Source organism: Micropterus salmoides, unplaced genomic scaffold, assembly GCF_014851395.1.
Source record: "Micropterus salmoides isolate LMB-PRFRI ecotype aquatic unplaced genomic scaffold, ASM1485139v1 Ms_hic_scaffold_14, whole genome shotgun sequence".
Taxonomy (NCBI): Eukaryota; Metazoa; Chordata; class Actinopteri; order Centrarchiformes; family Centrarchidae; genus Micropterus; species Micropterus salmoides.
In genome coordinates this window covers 15,119,036-15,137,051 of record NW_024040485.1, presented here as the reverse complement: position 1 = coordinate 15,137,051, position 18,016 = coordinate 15,119,036, and the positions used below count along the sequence as shown (strand labels likewise).

The 18,016-nt window shown below is 40.6% G+C and overlaps 1 protein-coding gene across 8 annotated transcripts in view; it reads left to right on the top strand.

Annotated features, from left to right (window-relative positions):
* The window catches only part of LOC119902047 (phosphatase and actin regulator 1-like), a 50,576-nt gene extending 33,056 nt beyond the window's left edge, over positions 1-17,520 (top strand). For all 8 annotated transcript variants that reach the window (XM_038717936.1, XM_038717938.1, XM_038717933.1 and 5 more), the window contains 10 exons: positions 486-566; positions 2,258-2,461; positions 2,904-3,246; positions 4,569-4,768; positions 6,469-6,625; positions 10,271-10,326; positions 11,393-11,454; positions 12,685-12,825; positions 14,986-15,062; positions 15,174-17,520. In XM_038717936.1, coding sequence (XP_038573864.1) covers positions 486-566; positions 2,258-2,461; positions 2,904-3,246; positions 4,569-4,768; positions 6,469-6,625; positions 10,271-10,326; positions 11,393-11,454; positions 12,685-12,825; positions 14,986-15,062; positions 15,174-15,189 — 1,337 coding nt within the window. In that variant the 3' untranslated portion in view covers positions 15,190-17,520. The remainder of the gene's footprint in view (positions 1-485; positions 567-2,257; positions 2,462-2,903; positions 3,247-4,568; positions 4,769-6,468; positions 6,626-10,270; positions 10,327-11,392; positions 11,455-12,684; positions 12,826-14,985; positions 15,063-15,173) is intronic.
* The last annotated feature ends 496 nt before the right edge of the window (positions 17,521-18,016 follow it).

The following is an 18,016-nucleotide window of genomic DNA, read 5'->3' as shown; positions in this document are numbered from 1 at the left end:
AGCCCACCAGATGTGTATTAATCTGCAGCTGACAGTAGTCCCCATCAAATGTCCTGCTTAAACTCTAAAAGTCTACAGCTTTTTTAAGAAGGCATTAAAGAAGGTATCATTTTAAAAGGTTTATGTCTTCAGTTGTAATGAATGGGATTTGTTGACAATAAGAAAACCATTTTAGTTTTCTTTTTATTATCAGCACTTATTTTTTTAGACAGAAAAACTACCAGAGCTGGGACATAATCTTGCAATGGATATGGAAATTTTATTTGACGGCCATGCCCTGCTATCTTTAAAGTCCCCCAGAGACTTTTCGGTATTGCCAGTATCACTGGTAAAGATCTACTGAAACCATGGCTTGTGATAGCGAACAATTTTACCTGTGGACGTCTAGATCTCCGGAGAGCTTTTCAGTTTTATTTTGTGTTTATTGAAGGGTTTTACCAATATGAAAATGACATTTACCATTATTACTCCTTTTACCCCCTCAGCTTTGGAGAGGAAAATGTCAATGCGACAGAGCAGAGATGAGTTGATCAAGAGAGGAGTGCTGAAAGAGATCTTCGAAAAAGGTGAGCTGATATTATAGAGTTGCAACCTTATTTAACAGAGCTGGAAACTGTCATGGTTTTAAGTGGAAACTGCAAGAAGGGTAGCTATGGTGCACTAAATTGGAAGGTCTTCAGTTATTCATCTCCTCATTAATCAGTGGTCTCTGAAGTGCACTCTTCAAGATTTGGCATGGGGTATCTAGAGATATAATCTTTCATTATAGAAATTTTGCAGTGTTTAATAAACTCTTTGATCTTGATTTGATGTGCCTTAGACATCCCATATTCAAAGCTAGAGACTATATTTAAGTCTGACAGCAGGGTTCTCTATGCCTCAGGACATAAAATACGAAGTTGGTGAAGCTGATTAAAGTCCAATGACTCTTGCCAAGATGTGAACAGAGCAAATAAGGAAATATATGGCCACTTTTATTGTGTTACAAACTGAGCTTTGTAGACAATGTTCAAAAATAAGAACTCTTCAAAACTAAAAAATGTTTGACGAACTGGCCTAAATACAGTACAAATATAAATAGAATATTGTATTCATAGAATACAAGCCACTTCTCCTTGACCTAAAGTGCTATGTGCACCTTAAGCTTACAGACACGGAGCGCAGTGAATTAGTCAAAGCTGATTAATTGATAGCTACTGCCCCTATTTTAGCACAGTAAGTGTGCCACTCTTTAGAATGAATATTTTGTGAGGCTAGGTGTTCTCAATTCTCCTGCCCAGTGACAACCTAGTTTCCATAATCAAAAAAAGCTTGTGTGAAGAGCTTGATAGATCAGCAGTGGTTATTTTTATACATGCAAAGCAAACCTTTAATATATCTATAATCTCTATAAACCCATATCTGCATATGAATGCAGAATCTGTAGACAAGGGACACGATTTTGGTATCTGGAGGGTTCTGGTTTCCATTTGTGGTCCGAGTAGTATTGACCAATCATATTTGTGCAGGCTTCGGTGGTATGCAGTTAAACAGTCTGTGTGGAGAGCAAGGCAGAATGCATTGGTCGAAATGCAATCACGGAACCCATCAGCTATCAGGAAGTCTTGACCAAGATATTGATAGGCCTGAAACACTGGCTATTTCCCCCAGACGCTAAATCTTGGTTCAGAGATTGAAATACCTATGAGAACTGTATTATGTTATCAACATTGACAATCTCCCCCTGATGTATAGATATACAACAAAATAAGTTCTTCTCTGGTATGCTCAAAATAGAAATGGATCCATAAATAATACACAATCAGATCTTACTCTAGAGACTAACTTTGTTTCCCGAATTGTACACGGGTAAGCATTTTTGTGTTTTTCTAGACTTGTTCTGTCAAGATTAAATTAGGGAAATATTAATGCATTGTTTGTTGGAATATGTGAACAGTAGTGTGAATTGGACCGTCAGCCTAAAAATGTGATCGCGCAAAAAACATCAAATGGCTTACTGCTGTAAAAGAATTAAAAAAGCTTCTGTCAAACTGCTTGGCTGACACCGTTCCTTGGTCTGGTTTGGGCTGATAAAAGACTCTTGGGTCATTAAACCGTATTAAGTTCCTGAACCCCACCCCCACCCCCCCACCCCCCCCCACCATTGTCTCAACACCTCAAGTTAAACTTTGTTTGAACAGTCTTCTCGGGAAGTGTCGTTCTTGTGCAGTCAAACACATTTTCGGTTCTTGTCAGACTGTTTCTTTTTTGTGTTCAGCAACTGTTGAGTTCCGATCCTCGATGGACGGTGGAGTCTGCACTCGGGAGCCCTCTATTAAGTCATCTATGGTCCTGCCCGCCAAGAAATCGGTCACCTACCAAGGTGACCTTCAGGATACCCCAGCCAAGCCGCCGCTGTACCACAAACAGCCTCCTGCTCTCCCTCCAAAGCCTTTCTCTAGGATCCCAAACCATAGCACAGGTCAGTGGTCTTAGTTGATGCTCAGTTTACATGACTCGAGTAACTTCTTTTTCCTAAAGATATATACATATTACTTTGCACATTATTGGTATTTATTCCACCACCGCCATAACTGCTGTTGCTTTAAACCCCACCTGCGTTACCACACATGTGCACAGGATTATAGTAGTCTTATTATATTCCCCTGTGGTTAAGGTCAGCTGGGCTCTCTCTGTCACTGTCACTCTGTTAGTCAGAGGGAAGTAGCATTACCCTGGCCTAATTCCCACCACTCTAAGCTGACGTCTGAGCCATGTCTGATCATCCATAATCACTATTTATATGTTAGCACCAGCAAAATGTTGTTGATTTGTTATGATAAATTAATCTAGTAAGAATGTTCAGTGTTCAGTAATCCCTTTTTCTGTCCTGTTTATACTTGATTTTTTTTTTCTCTCTCTAGATTCTTGCCAGCCAATGAAGTTGCCCTGTATGCCCGGGGGGAAGCACTCTCCACCTCTGCCTCCCAAGAAAGTGATGATTTGTGTGCCTCCGGGGGGGCTGGACTCCAGCTCCCCTTCTCCATCCCCCAATCCCCTCAGCACTCTCTCCCAAAAGTGTGGCCCTCCGCAGGGCATGTCCCTCCACCATGGCACCTTGCTGCCCTCTCACCTCGCTGGTCTCGCCAGTCTTCATCAGAGCCACGGACACCCGCTCCAGCTTCAGTACGGCAGCTTGCATGCGCCCAGCCGCATCATTGAGGAGCTCAATAAAACTCTGGCGCTCTCCATGCAGAGGTTTGAAAGGTTAGTAGCCATCAGTGCTCAGGTCATTAAATCTGATTGTCCTCTAGAGAAGGCAGGGAGAGATTATGGATCGGCTTCTGTTTGTCTGACTGTCTGGACATCACACATAATATCTGGATTTTGACAAAACTCTGGAGAATTAAATGTGTAATGGTTTCATGCTGGCATTTAAAATCTTTCACTGAAGTAATAGCTTAATAATGATTGGCCAAAAGGGTTGTTGCCGGTGACATATTTCCTTTTATGAAGAACTACTTTCCCTCATTTGATGTGCCTCGAGTTATTATGATGAAATTTATTTCTTGTTAGTAAAAAGTGTTGCCAAAACAGCACTAATCAGACTAATTACTGGGGGGAAAAAGCATTATAATGAACATAGAGTGTCCTGTTTATTAGGTTTTATTTTTGTGGACACTTGTCCGCTACTCTCAAATATATCCTGGTGATATCGAGGCCATGCAAAGCTGGTGTACAGGTCTAAATCAGCACACTGGCTCACAGGGAAGCATGGCCTAATTTTGAAGTAAATGTGTGTATGTGTGGGCACAGGCTGATGGAGTAGGCGTCCCTCCAGCAGTTGGCCTGACATAACATGACCAGCTGCTCTTTACAAGAGCTGCGTTTCTTTGCGTTTGGAGAAAAGGGACGGGGTCGCAGATTGGACGTTATGTAACCTCTTACATTAGGATCTCTTTTTCACCAAAGCCATTTAGGCAGGGATAAGGAAATAACGGCCCCGACATGGCTCACAATAGCCTGAAAGCTTGAAAATGGTTACATAACATTGGTTCATCACAAGAAGTTTCAACTAGACTGTGATTAATCAATCCATCAAATATGTCACCGATTAGCACTTGCATATAAATGATGGCTCCCGAAAGAGGAGCTTATTTTGTCACCTTGTTTTGAATTATACAAGTTGTATAATGAGTTACTCTTTTCCTCTGTATAGTTCAGAGGATTGCATGGCATTGCGTAGGACTAGATTTGTATTTGGTATGTATTCAGGCTCTTTGTACTCCACTTTCATTCAGCTAGAGTTATACTGTATATCTCTCCTCCCTCTATACTTGGATTATGACAATGAACCAGAAGCATCTTTTATTCTTATAAGGTTTGTGAGAGTTATGTCAGTAATATTACATAGCATAAACAATATTTGACTTTAAAAACATGATATAGAATTAGGCTTGAAAAATGAGGTTGCCCATGTAAACTTGCCTTCACTGGGCAGGCTCATCCTCTTAGCAAGGCCAGGTGTTTTGGCTGTAAGCATGAGCCGTGACATTAATGTCCACATTTGGTGCCTTTCACCCCACTAGCTCTTTGTTGCACGGTGGTGGTCAGTGTGCTCCCCTGGACAGAAGAGAAGTGCCGTCTGTGATCATTGACTACGAGGATGACAAGGAGAATATGCCCAACGAGTCTGACTATGAAGATCTGCCCAGCATGTATAAGGACGAGGACGATGACGTGGATGATGACGAGGACGACGAGGAAGATGACGACTCCATATTTACAAGTGAGTGGCAGCAAATATGGTGGCCCTAATGTGTCTTTTAATGTTTAAATTTCACAAATGATGAAAAAGCTGACGTCATAGTCAGTGGATTACATTTTTCCCCCAGTATCCTAATACAGTGCAGAACACACGACTTTCACCGTTGACCGATGGCCCTGCTGTTCACACTACACAACTTGCCGTCTTGTGACGGGAGTCTTGAAGTCGCTGTGGCGTTCACACTACGTGACTGATCAGTGACAGAAGGTCACACACTACACAAGCTGACAGCGGCAAGAAAACACACGTGAAATGTGAAACGGGAATGTGCGAAAATACACACAAAACAGCTGTTGTTTGTTATTATAAAGATAGCAATAATAAAGACAAAGAATCTGGGTGAAAGAATGGATTACCACACGCAGGTAATGTCTGAGCTACAGAGAGAGCTGGAGGGGAGTAAAAAGTGTTTTGCAGTGAAAAAGTAGCTGCCTGCTCTGCCAGCTGCCTGCTCTGTTTGGCTGGATGTGGATGTCGAGTCGGCCGACTCTTCCAGATATTTGGCATGCTAGATATCTGGCAGACGTCAGCGATGTGTTAGAAATGTGTCGGGGAGCCGTTTTGATGCATCCTTGTGTAGTTCACACATAACGACTGGCGACCGCTGATTTATACCCGATCACAGCCTGACAGTCGGCGAGCTCGCCGAGTGGCAAATCGGGCTAAACATTGTGTAGTGTGAATTAGGCTTTAAATGCATCTACAGAGCTCTATTATGTGTCTATTTAGAATTTTTCACATCTGTTCCTTGTCAAATATAAAAACAAAGGCAAGTTGTGGAGAGTGACAAAAAATGGATACTGCTGGCTTCACCCGAAGCCTCCTGGAACTCGGAACTAGTTTGACCTTCATAGCATGGCCAAAATAAGATTTGCAGAGTAGTGTATCCAGAATGGAAAATATTTCACTTGCAACCTCTTGCCGAAACTTGTCTTTGTGAGACGCCATGTGTAATGGAATCGTTCAATATGCAACATCATTACTTTAAGAGGCATTGAAAGTATAAGTAATACTGAAAGGTACAGCTTGATTGAGACTAGTGTGTGTGTGTGTGTGTGTGTGTGTGTGTGTATATATAAATCTTTGTTATAAGTTATACATTACATACAGTTAAACATTAAATAATTGTCAATTCTCCACAGTTTAGATCATATTTAGGGTGAAGAAGTATTTCATATTTGAGACTTTGTAACTATTTAAATCTCAGCATCAGAACCATGAAATAAAGATGACAACATATGTAAATATACAATGACTCCCCTCTATGTAGGGAGAGCAGACTTATTTCTTCTGAATAACAGTACATATTCTATACCCATTTACCAAGTCAGAGAGACATATCTTTAAGTCTTTTTTTTACTTCTACTAGTAGTTTGAATGACTATATGTTTGTAAATTTGTCAATTCTATTATTACAGAATTATTCATTTTTTAACTACCTCATGCTTGTTTACCAACCTCAGGCATGTTTTGTTTATGTAAACCTCTGCTACTACAACACTGCAGTTTCCCTCCGAGGGATCAATAAAGTTCCTATTTATCAAAATTGAGAGATACAGTAGAAATGAAGAAAAAAAGTCAGAGCATTTTGGTAATTGAGGCCTCAGGTCCGTGCTTCGTGCCTGCACCGCCTCATGTTTGACCATGGTGTTTGTGTTTAGGTACCCTGGCACAGAAGGTGCTGAGGAAGGACTCTCTGGCCATCAAGCTGAGTAACCGTCCATCCAAAAGAGAGCTGGAGGAGAAAAACATCCTGCCCATGCAGACAGATGAGGAGAGACTGGAGTCTAGGCAACAGATAGGCACAAAACTCACAAGGTGAGACATGTTACATACATGCATTTTTAAACTTGAATACATTCACACACATGCACAATTTATGGTCCAAATATTTTTAGTAGACCTGATTGATGTTCCTGCAACTCAAAAGCGGCTGCTCTCAGCCAATCCAAGCGTTTAGTCTTACTTTGGGCTGACGACGGCCCAATATCCTGGCTGATAGAAGTGTGACTCAGTCCAAAGCCGATGCAAATGTGAGCCTTTTTTTCTATCCAAACACTTTTATAGCCTTTCATTTTCTCCTTCTCAACATCCGATAAAGATAAACGCTTTATCTCGTTAAAATGAGGCTCTGAAAATGGAGCTGACCTAATTTCAGCGATGCATCGCCCCCCCCCCCCCCCCCCCCCCTCTCGTTTTTATTCTCTTTGTCTTCTCTCTAGCACTCTCTCACTCTCTCTCATTTCTCTTTCTTCCTCCTGCCTGACTTCCTCCCTCGCTGACTGAATCACCACGGTGATGCATGTGCCAAACCATCTCCACCCGACTCCTCCACACAGCAGCACCACGCAAGCCGCTTCATACCAGCAGCTCTCTCTCGCTCTCTCTCTCTCTACACACCCTGGTGCAGTGCGTACAAATCAGAGGAATTTGTATACATATGTTGTGATCATAAATGTGAGTTCTAGTAATTGAACAGATCAAACGACATAATGTTTTCCCCCAACGGATCACAGGCCTCATTTGATTTCACTCTTCTTTTTGAACATGACTGAGTGAATGGGATGTAATGATGCGTTGAGAGGGGAAAAGACTGCCAAGCGGATGGGTACAAATGAAGGCCTGGATAGTATAATAAGATATGAGATGTGGGAAATATGGTTGCAAGGGAATAACGGAGTATTATCTAGAGACATTGGCACACATCACTATTCCCCGCTGTGATTGGAACACAGCGCGTGTTCCCAGAAGGCCTGCCTGCTTAGTTGTCATGTTCCCAAAAAGCTCTTTCACAGTGTCCTTTGCAGTGTCATCCGATGCCCAAGTCCTAATTTCAGGCTTTTTGCCAAGAGTATTGTGTAATGTAATGTTGGCGCTTGTGCTAGCCCAATCAGAATTGATTACGGTAATGCTATTTCAGGACACGCTGACCTCAACTTACTTGTATTGACCTGATTCACTGGGAAAACCCTGGAGACGCTTAATCTCAAAGGTGAAAACTGAACGGGAGAGTTTCAGCTTTCACCCTTGAGAAAGTTGATAAACACTGCTGCGTCTTTGGATTATTGTTTGTGGGTCTTGCTTGCTTTAATATGTAATGTATTTTGTGGTTTATGTCTCTTAAAAGACTAGTTTGACATTTTGGGAAATTTTCAAGCTTATTTGCTTTCTCGCTGAGAATGTCGATACCATGTCGATATCATGTCTGTCAATAAAATATGAAGCTACAGCCAGGAGAGAATTAGCTTAGCTTAGCAATAAGGCTTGAAGAAGGGGGAGACGGCTAGCATGTCTCTATACAAAAGTAAAAAGGTCTGCCTACAAGCATCTCTACAGCTCACAAATTAAAATGTTAAATCTTGTTTGTTTAATCTGGACAAAAAATTGTGATAAAACGACAACCCCCTGTAAAACTAGAATTTATGTGTGAGACTTCTTGGCCGGGCGTATTCTGGACTCCCAGGGATCTTGTCTTTATTGTGAGGAAACCATCTCAGCTCTCCAAGTAGGGTTAAATCTAGGGCAACTGGACTTGATTGAAGATACTTGTTTGACCTCTAATCCAAGAGGCTTCTTTAGTTCTAACTGGCTGGCAGGGTGTCCCAGGTATTTAACCTCTGTGGGGTTATCATCAAGGTGATGGATACCACTAGTTCTCCTAGCTGTTGTGGTCGTCAGCCCATTTTCCTGTACAACGGAGGATTCTACAGACATAAGCGTGGCTGTGCCATGGGCTCACCAGTATCCCCTATTGTGACCAAATCTATATGGAATCCTGAACTCCTTCAGAGGAATAGCACTGACCCACTAGTACAGATATGTCGACAACACGTGGGTCAAAATTAAAACCAGTAAGTACAAGCCTTCACAGAACACATCAACTCGGTAGACAGTAATATCAAGTTTACATGAGAGGATTTCAACAAAAATAGTCTGGCTTTCTTGGACTATGCCGTACTGTCACAAACTGGATCAGGGAATGTGACAAAGAGGGACTCCACGGTACTTAGTTAAAACAAGTATAATTTATTCAACTAAAATAAACACAAGTACAAAAGAAGATGCCATAGCGTGGATATAACCTGCTTGAAGGGAGAGACCGTAATGAAAACATGGGCCAGCTTTTATAACCCATGGGCCCCGGTGAGCGCAATCAGCTGAAGACCCTACCAAATAAATACTGCAGAGTTTAATGATAAGTCTTGGTGGGTTTGTCACGAGTGACAACATTCACATTACACAGTCAGTATGAGCCATTGTTAATATAAAAATATTGATTAGTGAAGCCTTAAACAGCAACATCGAAAAAAAATCTGTAAAACTCCTTCTATAATCTCATTATACTCACGTCTCTAGTCTTCATATTGCATAGGCAGACAGGCACTTAGTTGATAATGTCCGGGCGTTAAATAAACCTGATTGTGATAGAAATTATTTGGGAAGGAGCATCCACATGGATGTTTGCCGACTAGTCTGTGCATGTTTATTTATAGTAGCTGCGTTTTTGCTGCTCTGCTATTGCTGCGTCTGAGATTCACTGTCTTGACTTTTCCCAAACGATATCCCTCACCTGGGAGAACAAATGACATGAGATGAGACAAGCCAGCCTGAGCACAGACCAAACCCTGCATACAGTAGTTTACAGGGCTGAGCAGCTCCAAAATACTGTCAGTTCTAACAAGATGGAGACAATCATTGATCCAATGCCCAGAGTTAGGTCTGCTGCCATGTGGTCCTGACACAGTGCTATTATAGGAGTCCCCAATTGAGAGCACTTAGAGTAACCTTTCAGATATTGCCTTTGGGGATTTTAGTCTTTTTTAGCCTCTTACAAATTGAGGGAATTGTCGCAGAAAAGAAAGAAAACTGTGATGGGGGCAGTGTATGACTGTCACATTCCATGTGTCTTTGTCTGTGTAAATATACGTGATAGGGTTTATTTTAGCTGTCTTGAGTGTTAAAACCCTTCAGTTGGCATGTGGCCATGTTACAGTCCCCTAGTCTTCAGGAATATCAGGTTTTTACTGGCCGCCTTCTCTGCATTTAAACCAGTGTGTTATAATGCATGTGCACCTGTCAAGCTGTCACGAGCCAAGAGCTTAAATAAGATGCAAAAAAACAACCTTGAACTCCGTTGCTCATAATACATTGTACATTTCACTCGTGCTGTGAGTCAAAATGCCGATAAGATAACCTCGCTGGGAGTTGATGTCAAAGCAGGGAAGTAAATACTGGGCAAAAGAACAAAACTGAGCTGCTTTATCTGAATCAGGTGTCACTATGTGTACCACAGAAAAAGAACCGGTGAAATGTTTACATAGATTTTCTTTTGAACAATGACAGTTGATGATTACATGTAAAGTAGGTTGATTTGCATTAGGATGACCCCCATATTGATTCAGTTGCCTTGCTGACCTAGTGCCTGTGATTATGTGCTGACCATGGGTGCATGTTTCTAACCAGGCGCTTGAGTCAGAGACCCACAGCGGAGGAGCTGGAACAGAGGAACATCCTCAAACGTGAGTGTGTTAAACTTGTATATTTAACATTATCTCTAAGCCGCGAGTGAACAAAAATGTCAAAGTGACAGAACCGCCAAAAATGCCTTCTCTAACCGTGTGGCGCTTCATGAAACACATTGTAGCAAAGCATGAGTCCATATTTGTAGCAGCCTTTTGTGCATTCACGCTTCTTATAGTGCTACCTGGTGATTTGAGAGGCCTAGTTATATGAAAGTTGTGGCTTACATTTCTCCTTTTATTCCGCCTTTTTGATCTTAGACAGGCAGGCAGGCAGCAGGGCTCCCTGAGGAGTCATGTCCAGAAAGATGGGTTTCTTAGCTCAAACAGATGCAGTATCAGAGAGAAGCCGCCGTTCTGTTGCCTGGGACTCTGCTGCTCTCGAATCAAAGACTGATTTAGCAGCAGTCCCGGCTCTCCTAGAAGCTCCTTCATGATTGGCAGTGTGCAGGAGGAAAATTCAAAGTCAAAGAATTCATGAGTGACAAGTCAAGTCCTCCCCATCACTCACACACATACAGTAGCAAGGTTAAACAAACAGGTTTTTATTTTCTAGAGAGGTACCGCCTGGGATCCAAAACTGAGAGAAGTACTATAGATACAGTTTGTGTTCAGCACTTGCACAAATGCAGACTGACTGCCGAAGCTTTTGCAAGCAGGAGCAGTGTCCCAGTATACTCCTTGTTTACTCTCGTCTCCTCTTTGTAATGTGGTTAACTTGGGTTTTTGACTATAAATATACAGTGCAACACATGGAGGAATTTTAGGGAAATGCAAGAAAAAGTCTTAAATAGGTTAATCACTTAATCATAAACATGGACCAAAAAGCCCCGGGACAACTTAAAAGCAACAAAGCAATCATTCTCCCCTGATACCCATTCCTAATAGTATTAAACAGCCAATGATGAAAACTATTTTAGGCTTTAAGAAATGTATCCAGTTTAATGGGAATCTAATGAGCCATGTTATGCAAATAATAATTTTCCCTTTCAGTCATTTTCATATACATTCCACTGGTTGCATGTGCCTATACTCAGTGTAACACTCGGCCTCTCATTTTCTGCAGCTCGCAATGAGCAAGAGGAAATGGAGGAGAAGAGGGAGATAAAACGAAGGCTAACGCGAAAGGTGAGTCCAAAATAGCTCCAAAGGTGCAAACCCACTCAGGATTTTCAATTATTTGTAGGGGGTAAATTGTTGGCCAGGATAAACAAGCTGTGTGACAGTGACTCATCTGTAGTGAGAAGTAAGAATCTAGTCCATTACAGGCCTGCTCTTGTATTGTAGTTCTCAGGTCTCCCCCCAGGAGACACTGATGCCCTTGTTGCCCTTGGCCCTTCAGCATGTTGGCTGCCAAATCCTTTGACCCCATATCGAGGTGTTGAGCATGTTCCCATCACTTTCAATTAGATTATAGCACTTTCTGCTCACCTGCAGACAAGCTGCTCAAAACAAAAATCTCACAGCTGTTGAAGGAGTTTATTTTATGCATCACATGCCTTTTATTGTATGCAGTGTGTAAACTTCACGGCCTTCCAGTCACGGGTGCTTCCTTTGTGTTTTAAACAAAATGCTCATCCGTATCCATACTGTATATGACACTAACTACACATTCATAGAACATTGCTCATGTAGGGAACCAAGTCGCATTTTTGAACCTCAATATATAAAATGGTGCATTGCCTGACTGATACTGGGTTTTGGAGGCCAATCGAGATTAAATTATATTGGCTGATATATATTTGTGTACATAACTACATAAGATGACATTTAAATTCAATTAAAAGAAAAGATTTTAATCAGGATATCTACTGATCTTAACATTTTACTGTTGAAAAAGGTGTCCATTAATTCTCTGATGGACAAACTGTGCAATGGCATCACTGTTTCTACCTCTTGACATTTATGTACTGCAGTTTCTTGTAATTTATCAACCATCATATAAGCTGTCACGATTAACTGTGACATGGTAAGATTGGTCGATATACCAAGGTTAATTTGCCATTTTCCATCTAAAACTGGTACATTTATTTTAATTAAATGCATCAACATTTCTTAATATTTTAAGATTGCTGTGTAAAGGAGGTGCACAGCTGGAGGTGCTTAAGTGATAAACTAGTCTGTTCCTTGTAATCTTTATGAGGAACTCATACTCTAAAGAAGGTCTGCAGGAACTGAAATGTAATGTTTTTGTTAAATTTTTAACTCTTCTCTGATGCACCTACTGGATAAATATGTAGGATGTGCAAGTATTTTTTCCCCTATCCCTCTGTCTGAGAAGCTGCTAACCATGACAGCGACTAAAATACTTTACCTAGTTTTCTGTTCTCCAACTTTTTTTTTCTTCTTCTGTTCCAGCTGAGCCAAAGGCCCACTGTAGAGGAGCTGAGACAGGCCAAAATTCTCATCCGATTCAGTGACTACGTGGAGGTGTCGGATGCCCAGGACTATGACAGGCGGGCAGATAAGCCCTGGACCCGGCTCACAGCAGCTGACAAGGCCAGTATTACTTACACTAATCTTATAGTTAAATTGAGATAATCTTTTAATAATCTCAAGATCCCACCATCATGCTCCCCTTCCACCCCCTCTGTGCCTCATATGGCGCAACCCGTAACACAGGAGCGTGATGGTAGGAGGATGTGTTTCTGCTGCCTTGTTACAGCAAGTTCCACCTCTGTTTGGTTCCCCTTTGAGTAAACACCCTGGAGCGGTCCTGCTGCCTATGCCTCTGACTTTTAATGAGTTCTTGATTTTTGCAGAGCAGTGATTCTGCCTCATTTGCTGTGACGATGCACTGCTCTGAACACGCCAGGTCACACCTGAGGACCACTCATGTGAAAATCACAGGGATTCAGGGTTTTGATTATGCAACAACTCCCCTTACATAAGAGAGTAATCGGACAAGCAGTGCCTCAGGACCCTCAGGCGCAGCGCTGCTCTCCTGATGCTTTTTTCCCTTCCTATTTCTACCTTCTAGCACAGATATGAATGTTGTTTGTTCTCCTGTTGCAGAAGCATCCTCCCCAAGGCTATAGATGTCCCCTTGAGTCATGCTGAATCGCACAAGCAATGACATCATCCGGCTGGGTTGCTGTCACACATGACATTTTAGAGGGGATGTTAGGTTATTAAAAAGGCACAGCACACCATTGTATTTCCTGGAACACTGACTCATCCCTACTTTGAGAATCTCTTTGACCATCCTGCCCTTCGGCAAGGCACCTAGCCCCTGCTACAGTGGTGCTGCTTAGAGGCAACGATTCACAAGACATTGTCCCAAATGTGAATGTGTAGAACTTCATAAACGGGAAACAGCTTTGTTTTGTGCTCAAAAAGCTTCCTGGAAATGTATTTTAAAATGATGTTATTAACTCTTATGTATCCAAGCTGGTTTAAAATCAAGTACAACTGGACAACTGGACTTGTTTTGAATTTACTTTTTGAAGTATCTTCAACCAAGTACAGTTGCCCTTGATTTTAACCTACCTTGGATATCCATGACCCGGATGATCTTCGCAGATGCCCCTCATATAGTTACCTCAAGTTTGGGTTCGGTAGGTTTGAGAGGTTTTAGTAGACAATCTAGATAGTTACAGTTAAGCATGAAATATATTAAGTTTTTGTTAAAATATATTGATAAATTAAAACAAAACACATTTCTGACATGTAATGACTGTAAAAAATTGGCAAAAATCTATTTTGGTGTGTTTGTTAATCTTAATACATTCTGAAAGGTTTACAAGAATTTGATGAGTAATATATTATATGGTTTAATCGTTATTAGTGCTGGGTTGCTAAAGACCCGAAGTATGTAGGAATATTTAAAAAAACACCCATGTATAAGGGTTGAAGTTACTGAAACAATGTTTTATTACCCTCCGCCAAGGAAGTTATGTTTTCGATGCCAATAGTTTGTATTTCAGCTGGCCGGATTTTCATGAAACTTGAAGTGGATCTGAATCATGGGGCGGATACACAAATTATTTTTCACTTTCGTTAACATTGCGAGATAGGTCAGTTGTGAACTGAGATGATGAGGCTTCAGCTGGGCACAACCATATTTTGACATACTGTAATTCTAATAGTTTGGGAAATTTATCCATACAGTGGTTGCGCTTGCAGATTTGCTTATCATAGAAGACTAGACTATTGGCCTTGGCGGAGGTGTGCGCTCTCTGAGTGCCCTTCTAATTTCCATTATTTTCTATGATTTGTAGTCCTTCTTCACAATGAAGATGTCTTTATAAACTTCAGCTTTTGATCTAAACACTGACAGCCTGTAACACCTTGATACAATTTGGTGTTCTAAAAATAAACCTGCATTGGTTTGTATAAAAACTTTTTGTTTCAATGTTTTTTATGTATGTTTTTAATCTGTCAATCCATGGTGTTGCTACTTTAGTATAGTTAAAACAAGCTTACTACCCAAGTATACCAGCGGATATATTATTGTTCATGCTTCTAAATGTCTTAAGAAGAGGAAATCGAGGGCTCTTGTGTTGAGAGAATTCACTAGAATCATTCATGCCCTCAAGATAAGCGTAAATGATGAATGAAGCATGCTAAAAGGAGATAGAGTCGAGGCTTAGAGGCTGCAGTTTGTGTACTAAGCCTCTGCAGCTTTTTTCAAGTTTCCTTCTTGTTTGTCCTCTGTAGGCAGCTATACGGAAGGAACTCAACGATTTCAAGAGCAATGAGATGGAAGTGCATGAGTCAAGTCGCCATTTAACTAGGTAATGTCCCAAATCCATTAATTTGCATGTGACTATCTCGGGTCTTAATGGAGGTTTTTGTGCCGTGCGATGAGATGTTTGAAAACAATACTTTTTCTGTTCACCTTTTAGGTTTCACAGACCATAGTAGACCATAGTAGACCACCACTGTCTCGAGCAGTGCCGGACCGGCGCTCTCCCCCACTGAGAACCTTAAGTGCTGGACAGTAAAATGGTGCCCGTTTCTACAATAAGGCCATGTCTTCTGAAATGCCTTTTCAAGACCCACACAACTGAGTCGGTACTACGCTCCAAGATGCAGACACCCACTACTCCATCCGCTGTAGTAGCACATTATGACTCCACTTGATTCACATCGCCCCTCTATGGAATTTGCTCAACCCGTCTCCTAAACCTCTCTGCTGAGCTCTCAGGCAGGCCCTCAGTTCTGTGGCGATTGGACAGCAAGAGAGTTTTTGTTTGCAATTGATCGACATTTTGGACGTCTATGGAGGGCAACTGTACCTTGGTTCATCAATAACGCCAGTGGACTTGTCTCAGTGGACATGTTTTTAATCCCTCTTCTTTATCATGCTGTCACTTGGACTCCTTTGGCACTTATGGACAACTCTGTGCAAGGCTGGAGGGTTGATTTGGTCTGAGCTCACTATATCAGCAGGAGATCCATCTTCACTGAACCTACTTAGAAAGACACACAGAAGGCAGGGAGGGGTCCAACATTAGAATCGTGCAATATTTTTTTTCTTGTGCTTTTCCCAGGCTATAGCACCCTCTAGAGTCCCCACTGTGTCATTACAATGTAGTCCTGACTTTTCTTCTTCTCTCATGTGCAATTCTCGCTGTACCGACAATGTTGACATCTAATTGCTAACTGTGAATTTGAGAGTTTGGGTGAAAGCTTGCACTCTCTTAAAATGTACATTTTGTTTATATGGAGGAAAAAAGTTACATTTAAAGAAAAATCATGCTTGACCAAGTTTCATTCATGGCACAATCTTATAAATTTAGTGTAAAAAAAAAATTTTAAAAAATGCAGCTGACAGATATATAGAATATATCTGTTTTCTATTATTTTGTCAATTTTTAGTTGTTTTGATTGGGACATGGATCATAATTCAAATGTTTTTACGTCTTAGCTCTTTGAGCTGGCTCACAAAGTTATCGCTTACATTTTTGTGTGTGTTTGCAGCAGTGTGTTTAATGATATTTGCTCATAATGTGCATTGTATTATACTTTACTTTTATACTCATGTCGTTATAAGCTTTTGACCAAGCAATATCTGTTGTTTGTAGAGAAAAGGTTAAACTACAGGTGTACTCCCCACCAATTTTTTTTCAAAATTTTTTTTACTGTGCTTATACACTACGCCTAACTTCAGGGTTTTGCTTTTGTTTTGTACTTTGCTTTGCTTTAGGAAGGTTTTATTCAGGAGGACTCTTTCTTCATTTTTCTTGACTGAGCCACCAACGAACAGTCTCATTCAACAATTGAACACGACGATGCATTCTCAATTTTGAAACCTGGGTGCAGATTTTAGTAAATTCAGGATTTTAAACGTTTTATTGTTAAAATTTGTTGCACTGTTAGGAGTTTGGCTTTACAATGGGCACTGTTTTAAGGTCAGGGCCCAAGTGTGTAAAATATTGTTGGATTTCTGATCTATGACCGTTTTGTTTCTTCACTGTTAACGGTCTTGTTACTTGATCGCAGATCCTACACCAGTATTCCAATGCTCATAAGCTTTATGTACACAGAATATTTTTATTATTTTTTACTGTATTAATTTTAAAGTTGCAATATGAAATTTTTGTTTGTCAGTAGTAGAGGGGAAAGACTGTCGGCCACCTACTATAACGCATCTGTCTGCAGAGGAAAATGTGTTCTCCCTTATTTTCAAGGTCTTGATCGGTGATGGATAGATGACCCAATAAAACCTGGAAACCGAAAACATACTTAATTGTTTCACACTTTATGGTTTTTATGTGAAATAATAGGGGTTTGTTACAGTTTGGAGCAGTTTCCCCTTAGAATCGGTACAAAGGTGATGTCACATTTATTTTTTATTTTTTTTTAAATCATAATTTCATTGGGTCATCTATTCTCAGAGACTTTGAAATATGAGGTACTTTTTGTGTTAGAACCAGCTTCTGTATGATTCCAGCATCATGCCATTATTTGAAAATTTCCATCCATAGGTTCAGTAAAATAGAGCATAATAGGAATGAATTCATACAAATACTCTCATTTCAGCTCTAAGAAACAAACCTGAGCCACTGGGCTGAGCATGAGGTTTTTCCATTTTGCTGGAATCAAGGAACATGAATTCAGCAATAATCTGTTTCCTTTTACATGGTGGAGCAACTGAATGAATTTGAAAGTGTTCCTTTTTTCATTTTTGAAATACAGAATACCATGTAAAGGATGTATCATGTCAATTAAATTCCATTTCTGAATGCATTTGCATTGTTTAACTTATCATTTTTGAGATAAAAAATTTACCCCTGTTGATGTCTTGCAATTTTGAAAGATACTTTTACTGATTCTGACACATTCCTGTGATTTACCACTTTTACACTCATCTGCATCCAAGTTTATCTTTAGTCCTATTAATAACAAATTTTTATTTAGGTGAAATACATTCAGGGTCAGACTGAGAGAATTTCTTATGAATGCGAAAGTATTGTGGCACACATACTGTAAGAGTTGATGTTTGACATCCTGTATCTTCCCATCTTAAAGGATAAGTCTGTCTTAAAACAATAATCCGGTGCCCATGTGTAAATTGAAACAAGTTTTCCTTACTTAAACTAGAAGTGCATAAGAAAGGGATTTCTAATGACCAGGAAGACCAGGAGGAATGATTACAGCAAGCTGAACCTGCTTCAATGTACATATGGGCATGTGAGTATTGATTTAACACTGACTCCTCACCCTCAAAAGAGCCCTTACTACA